Below are 16513 nucleotides of genomic sequence, written 5' to 3' on the forward strand. Positions count from 1 at the left end.
TGTCCTCATACATGCCTTATTTAAACGAGAGTCCTAACTTAACCAAAGCACCCACTCTGCTGGATTTTGGGGAGAGCCTGTCTCAACGTGCCCACAAAGTGCCTGCTGACGCTCCAGGCCCCTCTCAGTGAGTCATCCTGCTCTGATGTGGCCATAGGACGTTGCTGCACCTTCTCTCTCCAGCACAAGGAAGCACATATTACTTTAAAATAAAGGTCTCAGTTTTCAGGACACTTTCTTTAAAAACTTCGGCCAGTCATTTGCATTGTAAAAAAAGTTTGTATAACTGATCTCATTTTGTATCTATATACATTGCATTCATTAATGGTGCTCACATTTCGCACACTAAAAACCGGACCCTCCCTCTTACTCGGCTACAGCTGTGTGCTTATTTGGAATTGGACATCAATTTATTGCTCATCTTATTTATTGTTCTTTTTTTTCTGTGGTCCCTTGGGAAAGAAATTGAATAAGCACTTTGTATCTCCCTAACCCAAACTGCCTCCTTAAACAGATATTTCTCCATCTCTGTTGGATATCTTCAGTAAAGCTGTGCAAATGCATAAAAAGGTGCTCGCTCTTCATCTTTCCTTCTGTCACTGAAACAAACAAACAAATAAAAGATTCCCTGCTTAAGTTGTTCACCAGCTGTTTGTATAACAGTGGTGCCCTCACTCATCTGTTGCATACAGTTTCACTCGCCTGCAGAAAGACTCAAAATGAAGCACATTTATCACAATTCATACTTTGGGCTGAAACTTCTGGGTTCCATTAAGTGCAGCTTAGGAAAAAAATGGGTTTCTCAATTATAATGCTCTAAAATATCAAACAGCATATTTCCCCCTGACAACCTAACGCAGTGAGAAACCTGGAGTGAAGCTGAAGGAAGATGTAACCCTATCTATCTATCTGCAATATATGTCTTATAAAGGGTCTCATAAGATTACAACCTAATATATACACACGTATACAAATGTAAATTGTCAAGTACCCAAAACAGTCAACTCAAAGGTCAAGAAAAATCAAATGACAAAATATTAAGACAATCCCAAAAATCAGAGAGAATATTATGCAAGTAAGACTGCCAATAAGGAAAAGCAGGGTTGTGAGAGGTAAGATTTAACATGATTGTGCCCAGTGGCGATCAGATGAAGGTAGTGCTTTAGAAGCACAGGACCTCATCCCTTGTCTTACCCTCTCCCTGCCAGAAACAAATGAACGAAATCTCCCCATGTAGATTAAACTCAAAACGGTAACCGGTTACACCATGAAAGGCTAAACTCTCAAAAAACACCTTTTATAGAGAAAGTAACACTTTAAATCAAACCCCTGTCCGATTCTTTCTGGAACATTTAGAAAAAAGGTGCTGCATCAGAATATTGTATATATTGCAATCTGAGACAATATATTTTTTATAGTGTATGTACATGTTGCTCATTGCATTAGAAAAAGAGATCTATTGGTTGCCTTGATCACATCTTAGACCATTCAAAGCTAACCTGTTGAAGCAGCAGTCAGCCTGGTGTTTGACACCTTACTTTAAGACAAGGCCCTGTAGATGCAACCCAGAGATGAGGAACTTGTTTAAACTGCATAGTAGCTTTTTCTCGTACGCACATGACTATGCCATTATGTTACAAAAAACACCAACAAAAAGACCCAGAAAGATGGTGACAGCACGGGTGAGTGATTTGAAGTGCTCTTCGCTCTTCCAACAGACCAGTAACTTGGTGGTTAAGTCTCTATGTGGAATGCAGAAGCTAAAAAAGGAGGAAAAAGAAACTAGAAGATTAGATTTGCGTGACACCCTGATTTGTTTTTTTAAAGAGGACCATGTAGTTTTAAGTTGTTGTTTTTTCTTATTATTTTTCTGTTTCATTCTTCCTCTTGTTGTTGAGTAAAGCCCTCTCTGATGAAGATTGATTCATGTTGTCGCGGAGTTCCTTTGTCCCGAGGTCAAATCTTCACTACCTTCCCCATCGGCAACTGGACTGTGTGTGTGACTACCATGATTTTCCTCCATGACTGATGTTCCGGTGCCCCTGTCCGGATGCCGCTGACCTCTCTCGATGTCTGCTTCTGGGCCATGAAGTTCCATAGGACCTTCCAGGAGCTCAGAATCTCGTATGCGTGGCTTGCGGCCTCGACGGGAAGGGATGCCGTTGCAGCCATCTTTCTTGAGATGCCGGTGGAGGTGGTCTGAGCGCACAAAGGTTTTAAAACAGCTGGAGCACTGGTAGGGGCGCAAGCCTGTGTGCACACGCATGTGATTCTTCAGGTCGTAGTTGTGGGCAAAGGCGGCACCACACTGAGTACACGGGTAAGGCTTCTCTCCTGTATGCTTGCGCATGTGAACCTTTAACTTGTCCTGCCTGGAAAAGAGAATACAAAAACTTCTGATGAGCCGCTACCCATGGGTTTGTGTGAATTAAACAAATTAACAGTAGCCCTTTGTTTTACAGTCCTGTTCCGCATGTAATATGTACTTGTTATAGTAATTTCAATAACTTGGTACTAACCCTGAACCTATTTCTAAACCTACTAATCCTAACCCACGTAGTTACTTTATATTATCCAGTACTTACTTAGGTAAGTACACTGTAAGTACAGATAAGTTTATGTACTGTAAAATTAAGGGCAACCGAACTAACAATGACAGACTCAACAGTAATTCAAGGTTAGGAAATTAACAAAACATCACCATGATACATGAATACATGCTAACTTAATACACTTATAATTCCTTAAAATGCCCACTCCCAAATTACTTGATGTGCCAGAAAGACCATTTATGATAGTTGGGTGAGTCACTAACTACTGCCTGATGTTGAATTACAAGACATACCGGTAAGGTTGGCCACACAGATCATTAGCAAAGGCAAACATGCATGCACACATATATTATATAAACTACACATAAACTACACATAAACACAAAAATCTAACGATGTAAATACATATATCTGTCTGTTCTTGCACATCAAAGACAACATGTATCCGCAAAAGGAGTCTGACCTCCTTATCTTTACTTTAAAGTCAAGTTTATTTATCATTCTTCTGTGCTGAAAGCACCCAAGGTCGTATGAGGAAAAGAGCCATAAAGCTCACAGCTTTATCACCATAATTTCTTTTTAGGCCAATGAGGCACTGAAGGGCTCAATGTTCAGTTCAGAGTCATAGTGGGCCCTAAGTTTCCCAAAAGAGCCATTTAAAAATGGTGAACATGTTATAAGAGCAAAATTACTCTTGTTTTACAAGCAAAATGTAAAATCTTCAGTGGCAGCTGAGCGAAGTTCAACTGAGGAGAGATTTTAGTTTCTGGGAAGAAACCAGTGTAAGATTGAAAATCAAAAGGTGTGCTGGGTTGAGGAACAGGTTTGGAAGAATGTGGTTTAATCTTTAATGTCTTTCCTCAATTGTCCTCCAACCATTTCAAAGCACCATTAACACTGTACAAAATCTGTAACCAAATTTTACTCTATATTTCTTAAATGTTAATCTAACAAAATTTACTTTTGTGCTGGTCATCAGTTTATATACATTTCAGACACACCACCTGAGGCAAACTGGTCTAAATGGCTAAAGAGTAGGCTTTCTTCAACAAGAGACAGCATACTGTCAGAATGTATTGTTTTGCACCAATAAGGGAGCTACGTATAGTGTGGTGTCAAATGCAAGGCCCTCTGTTGTAAGACTCTGCTCTCAGCTTACCCTTCTCCGTCCCTCCCCCTAAGCTTGTGACCGGGGCAGAGTACAACTAAACAAACTAGGGTGGTTGACCCATCCAGAATACTGGAGGCTTACCGAACACATTCGCACTCATATGCGTCCATGGACAGACACACACCTGAGTATGTAAACACAGACATGTGCACACGTTGATGCCTACTTGTGTATTTAAACATGTTTGAATGTATTCTTTCACTCATAATTTCTCATCTTTTCTTCACTTTTGCATACATTCACCAAAATACGGAAGGTATATACATACACGCCTGTTAGAAAACGTGTTTTCACACACATACACACAATGTTACAGAGTGGGGTACAGAGAGATGAATTATTTACAAGATAGGATTGACTTATTTCAGTGTGAGTGAAACGCACTCTTAACCCTGATCAAACAGGATTAAGATTACAGTACCCCTTCCCAATAGGTGGCGTATTTAGGTGGAAAATTTAGATCCATCTCTACGCAAATAGGGTACTGGATATTTTTGCCGCAGTGTCTATTTCCAATGCGTGTCTCCTGATTAATTCATTAAGGCGATGGTTTCATGGAAGAGGTGATGCCCTTAAGTGCAGAGTAAGCCATGCTAGCAGTTTGCTAAGAGAGATTCACACAGTATTTTTCATCAGCCATTTGTCTGAAAGAGGGGCTGTATTTGCCAGGGGCAATAATCAACGTAACACCCAGGGTCACAAGTTCAGCTGACACACTGGCGTAGATAGGCCACCGTGCTGTAATCCCTTTCAATATCGGCATGGAGAGTTTTATAACAGCCTCATCCCTGATAACAGTAGATCAGGCTGTGCTACCACAACCCACTTTTATTGGACCCCTCTTGTTAAAATTCCAGGACTTTGTCATGCAGCCTTTCTGTCAACATAAAACACAACTTTATGGCTGACTGTGCTCTCTTTAGTGTACTGAATACCTGACCATGTAAATTTGATAGCACACAAGATGCTAAAGTGTATGTAAAAATACAAACTGAACTCAATTTTCCCAAAGACAAAACCAAAATTACAAAAAAAAGGCTTACCTGGTGAATCGCACTTTGCAGATGGTGCACTCGTAGGGCTTTTCTCCTGTGTGTGTACGGATGTGGCGTGGAAGCTTGCCTGCACCTTGGATGACTTTGGAGCAGATAGGGCACTTCTGGAAGGCCTTAGAGCGCATCTTCCTCTCACTGTTGTTACCCCCTCCAGTCGCTTGGTTTCCACCTCCGTTGCCCCTTAATGACCACAGTGGTAGCAAACTTGGAGACATGGGGGCACTGGTGGCTTCCTCATGCTGCACACTATTAAAGTACTTCAAGTAAAACTCCACGTCTGGCTCTTCGCCCTCCGGCCCATCCTCCTCACCCCCACCAACTTCCGTGGCCTGTTCCCTTTTACGCTCCAAGGAGTCCATCATCTGTTGTAGCAAAGCACTAGCTGGGCCTTGTTCGTGCTCCCGCTCATCTGTCCCCTCCACCTCTCTCTCTGATTTGGGCAGGTAGTAATGTCCATTCTGAGTAGGAGCATAAAGGGACATCATAGCCTCTACACTTTTCCCTCGAGCTAGAACTGAAGGTCCATCCTGGCACTCCTCATCCACATTCTCGTCTTCGGGGTCACGAGGCGGCTGTGATAGGGCTTGGGCCAGTGAGGAGTAGTAGTCAGCAGGGCTGATGGGCATGCCATTGCTGTCAGCGCCATTGCGTTGGCTAAAGTGCAGGTGTGCGGGCAGGTCCCTGAGCTCTGGCGTGCTGCAGCTGCTACCCCAATGCGCCCCCCTCTGGAAGAACTCCAAGTACTCACGGGCACGCAGCCGGATGCCCTGCTCTTTTCCATTCTTACCTCGCTCCTCCTCTTCCTGGTCTTCTTCTTGCTCACTGCCCGCCTGCAAAAAGAAATGGGACTACATCATCATATCGCTCCGAAACATTCATTAGTCAACTTGTAAAAAACATATTACCCACCAGCGGGGAGAGCACTTTGGTGTCCAGCAGGTGTGTGCAGACGTCTTGAACGGGTGAGATCTCCAGCACACGGGCGGCGCTTAAGATGTCAACCACACTGTTGCGGCTGACTGTGAGTGTGGCCGTGTAGGCAAAGTCTAAGAGGGCGGCCAGCGCCTCAGGCCGCACAAAGTCCAGCGCATAGACTTTCTGGCGGTCAGCAGCCAGGCCCGAGGTGAAAAGCTTGTGGAAGTAGGTGCTGCAGGAAGCCAACACGGAGCGGTGGGCAGGGAATTCTCTCTCTTGAGCCACTAGTAGCACGTCACACAGCAGCCCACTCAACCGTTGTCGATTGAGACTGCCCAGCAGGTCAGCACTGTGCTCGGGAAAGGGGATGCCCACTGGTCCTTCCTCTACCTCGCCTGCACCCCCACAGGCCCTTGCCTCACGTCTTCCCCGCCCACCTGCTCCCGACGACATTTTCCACCAGCCTGCCGCCGAGCCGCCAATCGCAGCCGCCACCCGTCCGTCCGTCCTGCCGTCTGTCTGTCTGCCTGTCTAAGAATGTTGAGGAACAATAACAGTTACTAATCATAAAATGACATAGAATAAATAAATGTTATTGATACTAAATTGAGGCAAAATGTTTTACATAAAACTACTACAAAGTAGGGAGAAACATTTTTCAAGTATTTTTTCAAACTCGCCAATCAAAACTTTTTCACAAATGACCTGAAGAGCTCAATTGACCGTTCACAAAGACCCGCCCTCCTTAGTTACTGTTGCTATCTCTGACAAACAATGGCGCTCTCACACTACACATCATGTTCTCATGCAGTGAAAAATACATCGCAGAGCAAAGAGAAAAATGACAACACGCCGACAGACAATACAGAGCAGGTTACTTCTGATATGAAACAAGGTCTCCGGACTCAAATTTTGTCATTTTTAAAGAAATTCAAACAATAAATACTGTTTTGTGGTTCTTCAATGTGTCGTGACAGATCACTGTATTGCCTCAGTTCAAACACGTGAACCGATAGTCTTTTCATATTTACGTAAAGCACGAAATGAACAAAGTATTTTATGTCAACCGTGGAACACACAATTTTTCAAGATTAAGTCCACCGAAGTTAATCTACTCTCCTGTCTGATTTGTGGTTAAGGCTAGAAAGGATACAGCTGCGGCTACTGGGCATGTACACTTACATATTTTCCGAGCCAACAATATAACGTGAAACCTATGAAAATGGTATAAAAAAAAGCACATGGCGCCATAGTTTCATCACTTTACAGTGTCGCAATGACCGTCTTTTTGCAGTTAAGGACCTGTCATAGTTTAATGAGTGGGAAGATGACATGAAGCAACGCAAGGTTAGCTGCACTGAAAACAGATGAGCACATGTGTATATACAGCTCCCGATCGGGCAAAGTTCACAGGATTTTGTCCACAGAATGATAAGAGCACACATTTTAACATTTTATTATTTCACACTCAGTATTTTAATTTAAGCGCTGCAAGCCATGCATACAGCGCCGGACATGACAGATTTTCTGGTACACAAAACAAGTACTTTAAAGGAATGCCTTAGCTTACTACCGTTACTGTGGCAGCCAACAACAGCACAGCTTAACCCTCACACACAATTTTTCAAGATTAAGTCCACCGAAGTTAATCTACTCTCCTGTCTGATTTGTGGTTAAGGCTAGAAAGGATACAGCTGCGGCTACTGGGCATGTACACTTACATATTTTCCGAGCCAACAATATAACGTGAAACCTATGAAAATGGTATAAAAAAAAGCACATGGCGCCATAGTTTCATCACTTTACAGTGTCGCAATGACCGTCTTTTTGCAGTTAAGGACCTGTCATAGTTTAATGAGTGGGAAGATGACATGAAGCAACGCAAGGTTAGCTGCACTGAAAACAGATGAGCACATGTGTATATACAGCTCCCGATCGGGCAAAGTTCACAGGATTTTGTCCACAGAATGATAAGAGCACACATTTTAACATTTTATTATTTCACACTCAGTATTTTAACTTAAGCGCTGCAAGCCATGCATACAGCGCCGGACATGACAGATTTTCTGGTACACAAAACAAGTACTTTAAAGGAATGCCTTAGCTTACTACCGTTACTGTGGCAGCCAACAACAGCACAGCTTAACCCTCCGCACATATTTATATTTAGTTATATTGAAAAAGTTTCAGTTCAGTTGTTTTTTTTTTTACCACATTTTAACATGGATTTCTATGGAGACCGGCCGTAGATGTTGGACAAGATGGCAGATAGTAGTGGCAGCACATAATATCCGCGTTCTGATTGGTCAGATCGCCTGTCAATCAAGCTCTTTGCGAATGGTCAATTCATGCTGCTGCTTAATACTATACTATGCTTAATACTGTACTATACTAATACTTTAGGTTTGGACCATATTTATGCTGTCCATTCTTGTTGCACTCTATTACCGTCCAGGGTAGCATTGCCAAGCCCTGTATGCAAATGAAGCAGAGAGGCTAATAGATAGTGGCCAAATGGTTGCTGCTATAATAAAGACCACTGGTCAAGATTATCCAAACCACAAATGGAAGCATCACGTTATAAAGGGATATTCTGACAAGTCATGGCTGCAAATACACAATGTGCTGGTTGCCAGACTTATTTTAAAGTCCATGGGGAATTGGTGTAATTATTGAAATGAAGAAAAGGTATTATGCATATTATAATGACATGTTTTTTAACACCATGTACTATTAAAGAACAGATAGTTCAGTTCACCTTCTCAGTTTCTTTTTCACTATTAAAAACGTTTGCCTAACGTTATCTATTTGATGGTGCCAAAATGTTGCTTTAAAGTGGTCTTTATAACAATCAAACAATCTACAGGTTATGTACAACATCTGGTGATGCTGTCAAAAAGATGTTGTTTGACTTCAACCTGTGACAGTTGAGACTTTAATCTGTCTTGAAAAGCACTTTAAACAGCCTTCTAGTTTACAGCAATCAGTTCAGGGTGCATTACAATGTAGCAGCATGTCAGAGGGTGGCAAGCCTGCTGTCATGATGGCAGTGGAAAAGGAGAATCTGTACTGTGCAGCTTTGCTGGGGTGGGGGAGTGCACAGCACATAGAATAGGCTGGGCATCATGTGCACTGAATTGTGTGTCAGTTGGCTTCTGGGGAAGGGGGTTGCCGGCTAAAGGCCCGAGTGGAAAAAAAATTCACTACAGGAGGAGGAAGAGTAGGAGGACACACGCAGGGCTGCAAGGGAACAGTATTAAATAGGGAGGTTGTCAATCCGGTCTGAGCCGGTTACCCCACCCTGCACTGCGTGCCAAGTTTCAGGAAAGGCCTGTCCCCTTGATCACGTGTGAGGGGAGATTAAAATGATCGACCGCAGTACAGGCGAGGGTAGAGGGAGGGGGGCTCTGAAAGGCAACCCTCCTGGATTTGTCCATTGGCAAACACACGCTTACGCGAGAACACCAAACAGCCTAACTACCCCCCGCCCCTCCATCTGCCAGAGTGACCCAGCAGGGGGTGAGGCCACAGGGGAATTATACTCAATAAGAGCAATGCATTCAAATGACATTCCTTCAGATCAAGCCCCTTGGTATGTAAGCAAGACCTGCTAAACCTGGCTGCTTGCTCTCTCTCTCTCGCTCTCTCACGCTTGCACAAAGCTGCCTTCCTCCACACCTTGAGAGCTGGCACCAAGTCAGGTCACTATTGGTATAGCAATTGAGAGGTAGTGGGAAGATAAAACACAGCAGCAAATTCGACCCCCACGACTAGTCTTGCTTGCATTATTACTGTGGATGGCAATCAGGCTCACCTTTTGTGTGTCATTTTTTCATGCCATCTGACTTTTGCAAATACAGTTAGAGTTCAGTGACAGAATATGATGAAAATACCATAATCTAGGGCACATATGCACTACACAATTCTATATAGCACACTTCAAAGGAGCCATTCCAATAATAGTCCCCCACTGGACCACGTCTTGACTTGTTTAAGTTAGATGGTAATGCCCATAAGCCAATCGCTTAAGCCCTTCTCGTTCGGTCTTTCCCTTCATCTTTGAGCTAAGTGATGGTCACCTGTAGGGCAAACTCTTTGGTTTTCTGTTGTCTCTCTAATAACCCCCACCCCATCTGCTTGACTAACAAGTGCATTCTATCTCATTGTTTTATTGCAGAGAATTTGAATAAGTTAAGGTAGAAGCCAGGCTGGAGGTTGGGTTAGACAACAAGTGTTTCCAGGTCTGGTTCCTCATGACCCCCCATGAGGGTGCGTAAATGCGTATGCGAGTGAGTAGATAACAGAATTTTGGTCTTATTAAACAATAAAATATACCTTTTCAGATCAATTTACCTTGATTCACAGGGAACCTGTGCCACACCTGGAAAAACCCATAAAATCATAAATTCTTAAAAAAAAAAAAAAAGAATTTCAGAGAGAGCAAGAGTAGTTTTGCTATCATAAGGGGGTTTCTTAGAATGGACACTTAAAACCAAATGTCATCTCTCTGCACTTCAGCTTGTGGGTAATAGCAAGGCACCAGTTAAGCAGCATCTCTGTCCCTGAATAAACCCAGGGCAAAGCTGAAAGAAAGAGGAAACAGTGCAAACAAACCTGATCCTGACACCTTCTCAGGGCTCCCAACATTCTTCATCACTTATTCATGGCTATGGGTGACAGGGGCCGTGCAACGGCCCCAACGTCTCATTTCCGACCTCTTCTGATGGCCGCATGCACAGGCCTCAACTACTTTGCAAGTCAAACCACAAGTTACTGCGAATACTCATCCCACCCCAGCCCCTCCCAGCCAATGTGAAGTGAGGCTATCGAAAATAGATTTCAGATACTGTCAAACTGTCTTAACGAGTATTTAAATTGTTTTAATTTATCTGGTCAAGTGTAAACTAAATGAGTTTAGAAGTTCAACTAGCACATTACATATTGGTATGTAAGGTTACAATATAACTAGTTCAGAAATAGTTCAGAATTGTGTAATCAGTTGGAAATAACACCGCCAACACAGTCAAATCTTTTTACAAGAATCATGAGGTAACTACTGTCAATCAAATTGTGTCAAGGGTATTTAATGTGTTTTGTGATTAAGTTCTTAACTCTAAAACAACGCTTATCCAGCAAAAGACACCAAACGGTAAATTTACTTGCTCATTATATGAACCGAAAACTGACAACTCAGAATGAAACATCTCAGGCAAGCACATGTTACACATTCCAAGAACACACATTGACTTATGACATAAACCAAAACAAGCAGCAGGGTTTTAAGGAACACTTTGGTGTCTTTCTATTAACTTTCTTTCTTTGTCAGTCACACCTTTCACTGTGTATTTCTCAAGAGCTTGGGAATCCTTCGAAAGAAACTTTTGAGAGGATTAATGACAAACATGTGACTTATGTACACAGGGCATCCCTCTGACATGCATGTCCACTCAGTATGTATGTACAAGCTAGTGTGTGTGTTTGTGTGATTAGCTCCTCCTGCCTCATAAGGGAGGGAAGTGGAGTCACTACACTAGGTTGACAGGGTTCAAGGTCAAGGCAGAGAGGATATTACCGGATAATCGTAAACAGTATGGAGAGGGGCTGACTGGTTCCAAGAAGAACATGATTTTGAGCAAGGCCCTACAAATGAGTCACTCCTGCCAGCACTGGTTAGGGAAGCATGATTGGTCACAAAAAGTGCAAGCAGGAAGTGGGGGAACAACTGATAAAACTGGAGTTGTAGTGCTGGGCTGTTTCACTGGAGATATGTCAGTAGGCTGCCAAAAATCCAGACTTGTATTCACAATGCCCCCCAAAAGGTATTGGGTGAGGCTGCTATAAACAAGTGCACACTAGCGAAATTTTTTATTTCACCTCACTTTAGTTGCTGGAACCTTCTGTAGACACAAAATTACGTCCCTCTTTGAGGAAAAATCTTATGTCATAGGGTCAATAGTACAAGCAAACTACTTACTCTTTATGGTGAGAAATTAAAGGTCTTAGTTGCAGAAATATATCAGATAGGAAAAGAGCATACAGCAAATAGTAGAGCAGATAAGGCAAGAAACTCAGTTTCAAAAGCAACAACGTGCCTACAATCTTTCTAGACCAGCAGCAGCTTTGTTAGAGTCCCATGTTAGAATGAAGCCCACGTGTGAAAATGCCACGACTCCCCCTCATAGTTTGACCAAACTTTTCCAGGCCTAACTCCCTGCATCTGTCTTTGAGCTGCCCACAACTTCGGAGTCTTTCGGACAAACTGTGGCTGGGCCAGGAAATAAGGAAAGAGCAAGAAAACCAACACATGAAATAGAAACAAAATTGAGTAATGGCGGCAGTGCTACTCCAGCCCTTCCAGTGCCCTTGCGCTCAGGCCACAGTCCATGTCTTTTGCTGCTGCGGCAGGCTGGCTGGTTGGGCGGAAGAAGACTTCCTGCGTGACTCTGGTGATGGTGTAACAGAACCCGCTCTGTTATCAGATGACCAGCTCTCCCAGACACTGCCCTGCACACTCCACCACCAGTCCACCACAGCTTCCACTTCCCTCTTCTGCCTCTGCTGAGGCAAAAAGACATGACAACCCACCCAGGATTTTCTTTTTCAGCTCTACCTCCCAGCATATCTCTGAACGATCGCACTAAGGTAAGTATGTCAAGGACTCCTCCTCCTGCTGGAGGTCGAGCTCCACAATAGCAAATGGGGGCGAGAGCATAAACTTACAGCAATTGGATTCCACATTACTGTCAAGGAAACCAAGAAAGCCTCACTCATTGTCGACAGACTCTCAGCAGATAAGAACAAGTGGAAGAAGGCCCTTTGAGGAGTGCAATGAGAGAATAATGAGATGAGCTCTCTGATTACCGATAGTGATGCTAGCTTGCAGCAGCCCATCTCCCAGCATCAGTCTTTAATTTGATCAATTCAAAAATGTTTCACAAACGTCCACCGTCCCCCAGACGTTATAAAACTAAACCTTGTTCAGACAGCCAATTCAAAGTGTGTTCAAAAAGCTCAAAGATTACTTTAGCATTAGAATTATACTTTTTGGCCAAACAGTAGCTGGTAACTTCTAGTGCCTTCAGCCCTCAGTCCTGCACCGCACAAGGACGCAAAAATAGATGCTTTATATGTCTTCATAACAGACCACAATTCTACATAACTTTTCAAAAGGATTGTGAAAGTTCAAATAAAATTTGTATTTCATAAGCATTCAAAAGCTAGTCAAATATCTCATACATACAAGAGCATAAAAAACCTAAACAATTCACACTGGATGTCTAGCAATTGAAACTTTAAATAAAGACAAACAAAACAAATATTAAGTCAGCTTCTAAAAAGCTTATAAAAATCTGAAATTTCATATATAGCAAAACACATACTTGGTGAAATAACACAACACATCAAGATAATAAAAAAAATTAAAAAACACTGCATGATGTGTATCAGCATGAAGTTCACACATACATTACCTGTCATAAATGCTGACCTGAAACGACCCCGTTAGGTAATTTAACTACGTACAAGGTTAACTGGTTTATGGTGGGTAAGAATCTCTTTGCCGCTTAAACAAGCAAAAGACAATAAAGATCGGCCTCACCCCAGTGAGACAAGGAGCCTTGTCTGTGCATTATTCAGACACTGGGCGTCATCTGTGAATAAAAATACCCCTTGCGTCCTCCCTGTACCCGCACTAGTGAAAACGAGTCGAGCAAGTATGGGTTGGAAATGATCTGCATACATCTTTGAATAAAAAAAAGAGAGAGCGAAAGAGACTGCAGCTTCCTGCAACGCCTTTGTGTCCAGGACAAACATGCAGTCTTCTTATTTGACAAGTCATGAGACCCTGTTAAAGACCCTTACCAAAGGAGAAGATGTTGATGTGCATTATGGAACAGCTATAAAAAGAATGAGGGGGCAGAGAAGCCTACAAGGGATCTGCCAACAGAAGCGGAAAAACTTTCCAAAGTCTAAGGTTCTTAGAGATCTCAATGAGCAGGATGTCTTTGATGTGAATTTAAATTTTTTTTTATGTGAGTCCACCAGTTAAACCCAACCTTTTGTGACTAAAATTAAATCAATCTTCTTGAAAATATATTATTATTATTTATCTTATTTTATTAAATGGCAATTTGTAACAGTCAGATCAGATAAAAATAAGAATCACAACCAAGACAGAGTTCAGTTAATTAAGAAAGTACTTGGAAACTCGCTGCACAGAATCTCACAAAGTCATACCTTAATACAGCAGGCCTCCGTTTTCCATCTCTATGCCATCTGCAAGTGGGTCAAGCACTCTGAACTTAATCAAGCCAAGTCCCTCTCTTTCCCCTTTTAAGATTCCATTATTTCTCTTCTAGCTTGCCTTTCCCGTCTCAGACACCAGAGAGAGTGAGAGTGCATTTGGAGCTCTTACCGGCTGGCCAGAATTTTGTTTCCCTGTGGGTCAGCTCAGTCTCCCTCTGCCTGCCTCTGTGCCTGGGCAGGGCTCTGGTCTGGAGAAACTGCAGACAGGAAACTTCAGAGTGGCCCTAGTTACACAGGCAAGCCCTTGCCTGATCCCACACAGGCAGCCACCTACTAACTCCCCCACTCTATTTTCAGCCCACTGCTCTGGCTTCACTTCCCCCTCTGCGATTGGCTTTCCCGCTCCTCAATCACCACACCTCCCCACTAGGATAGGCTACCGGCTGTTCCCTTTCCTGTATGGCCAAGGGCAAGGCACTCTGGGAAGCGCAGTCCTTAAGTATGACTTCACCTGCTTCTAGGCCACTGCTAAGAACTACAAGTCCCAAACTGTTTGCTCTTGCCACCCCCACATCTAAGAGCTTGCTTCAACGTAAGCATTCAGAGCTGAATTATACACTACCGTGTGTTGCTAGCAGGATGCCAGGTATTAAAAGTACAGACCAGCCAACAAGCAGTGTCAAGCGCTGTATGTATGAGAAAAGGCAAAGGGATCCTAACACAACTCTGTAGAACTTTAATACAATAAATTTATATTGTCACCCTACATCATCTGACATATTCAGCATTCTTGACCCAAATGAGACTTTTTTATATACCTAAAATATTCCATCATAACAGTAAACAGTGTAAATGCAATTTGAGACTGGAAGAAAAAAGCCAAAGGTGCATGCACAAGTTATCAGTTTGTTTCTTAATGAATGATAACAAAGGTTTTAAAAAAAGCAGACCCCAGTGCATAGCATTGTACCTTGTCCTATGGAATTATTTTTGGTTCCTTCCTACTATATTCTCCTCGTCTAACCTCCGACAAACACACCCCTTAAGGGCTGTCTCCAAAACAACAACAAAAAAGTTAACCGTAAGAACAAAAAAAAAAGTTTATTAAAGCAATGCCAGTGAACCAAAGGTGTACCAAATCAGTTACTCGGAAGACCAAAGAAAAGGAGGAATAATTCCTCACTGGAGCCCTCTCCTACCCCCCACACACATACTCGCTCTCTCTCCTCCTCCCTCATTCCTTCCTCCTCAGCCTTGCTACCTTCAGTCGATAGGCCTTGGGCAGATGACACGGGGGACAAGCAGGGGAAACGAGCTCACCTGCGATGGCCGTGGCGGTGCTTGCTATGGGTTAGCTCTTCCCTCCTCCTCTGTGGAGCTCTCTCTCTCTCTTAGCTGTCCCTGCTGTTCAAAGCTCTGTATGCGCTAACCAAGCACCAGCAGATCAACTCAATTCCCTTCCTGGTTTCTGGAGGGCAAAAAGGTCCCTCCCTTTCGCTCTCTCTCCCTCTCTCTTAAAGAAACAGCATTCCCCCATGCTGTTCTCCTCTGCTCCTCTCTGGGGAATACAGTAAAAGGTTGTTATCATGCCATAGTGGCCACCATCACTCATGACATGAACACAACACAAGGTTCACAAGGATATCGCTGGTAAAACCGGCCTGTATTTGTATAAAGTAGTTTGCAGGGGTGTTGCACGTGTACTTTAGGTGAGCTCGTGTTCCAAAATAATGAGAATTAACCGTCCTTTATTCTCCCATGTGTGCGAATGCAGTCGCACCCACCCATCCCATTGCCTGAGGTCATGGAGTCCCACCCCAGAACAAGCCATGGCACATTCCAGGACACTCAGGGTCTGCCAGCAGCCCCCCCACCACCACCACCACTCAATACATCTACACACACCCTCCACTGTCTCAAACTAATACAGCTCATAGTGTACCCTGCACTCAAGGGGTCGTCGGATAGAAGTGACACTATTCACTTACTGCTTCACCTTTTTGACACGTCTTTCTTTACATGTAACAACCGAACCCTCCAAAACACTACAAACAGTAATTAAAAATAACCAAACAACTAAATGTGTACTGTGATTCTCCATACTCACCAAAATCATGCTGAAAGAAGCGATGTGTGCAGTCGACCAGCGGGACAGACAAGGATTATCCTCCACCACTTAAGAGACCCGTTCGCCCGCTTACCTGCTGCTGGACTGAAAGTTCTCAAAAATAGGAGGAGCAGTATATGACCTCTCTAAGAGTGACTGTACAATTGAAGACTCTCCCGTAAAACAGGGAGTGGACGCAGAGGAGCGTAATTGTGTATGACACTGAGTTGTGCTTAAATGCTGAAGTATTAAGTAGGAGAAAAGCATGATGAACTAACGCACACCAGACACAGAGGGCAGTATAACTGGGACACTTAAAACTGACAAAAAGCATTGGCTAAATGGTTATCTACTTTTTTTTTACGTTTTCAAAACATGCCACAATTTTACATGTACAAAAGTATGTTAGCTGTATTACCGTTTACTTAATTTAGATTGAAAAAAATTATAATACATTATATATAATTAA

The 16513-nt window shown here is 43.0% G+C and overlaps 1 protein-coding gene across 5 annotated transcripts; it reads right to left on the minus strand.

Annotated features, from left to right (window-relative positions):
* Positions 1-1862: 1862 nt before the first annotated feature.
* On the minus strand, positions 1863-16211 carry LOC107596875 (zinc finger and BTB domain-containing protein 7A-like). Of its 5 annotated transcripts, XM_016287734.1 has the most exons (5): positions 15258-15483; positions 14107-14194; positions 5688-6224; positions 4767-5608; positions 1863-2372 (listed from the first exon to the last, which is right to left on the minus strand). In XM_016287734.1, exons 3-5 carry the CDS (start codon positions 6144-6146, stop codon positions 1925-1927), a joined length of 1749 nt encoding a protein of 582 aa, XP_016143220.1. In that variant the 5' UTR covers positions 6147-6224; positions 14107-14194; positions 15258-15483; the 3' UTR covers positions 1863-1924. The 5 variants fall into 5 exon arrangements, with proteins under 5 accessions (XP_016143220.1, XP_016143217.1, XP_016143221.1 ...); XM_016287731.1 differs by lacking the exons at positions 14107-14194; positions 15258-15483 and adding an exon at positions 16045-16211; XM_016287735.1 differs by lacking the exon at positions 14107-14194.
* Between the last annotated feature and the right edge of the window lie 302 nt (positions 16212-16513).

The sequence above is a fragment of the Sinocyclocheilus grahami genome, unplaced genomic scaffold, assembly GCF_001515645.1.
Source record: "Sinocyclocheilus grahami isolate Dianchi unplaced genomic scaffold, SAMN03320097.WGS_v1.1 scaffold224.1, whole genome shotgun sequence".
Taxonomy (NCBI): domain Eukaryota; kingdom Metazoa; phylum Chordata; class Actinopteri; order Cypriniformes; family Cyprinidae; genus Sinocyclocheilus; species Sinocyclocheilus grahami.

Excerpts from the sequence above, each read along its gene's own strand:
- LOC107596875 (XM_016287731.1), bottom strand. Across the intron at positions 5,609-5,687 it reads CCAAAGTGCTCTCCCCGCTG|GCGGGCAGTGAGCAAGAAGA; the intron begins GTGGGTAATATG and ends TTCTTTTTGCAG. Across the intron at positions 2,373-4,766 it reads TGCAAAGTGCGATTCACCAG|GCAGGACAAGTTAAAGGTTC; the intron begins GTAAGCCTTTTT and ends TCTCTTTTCCAG.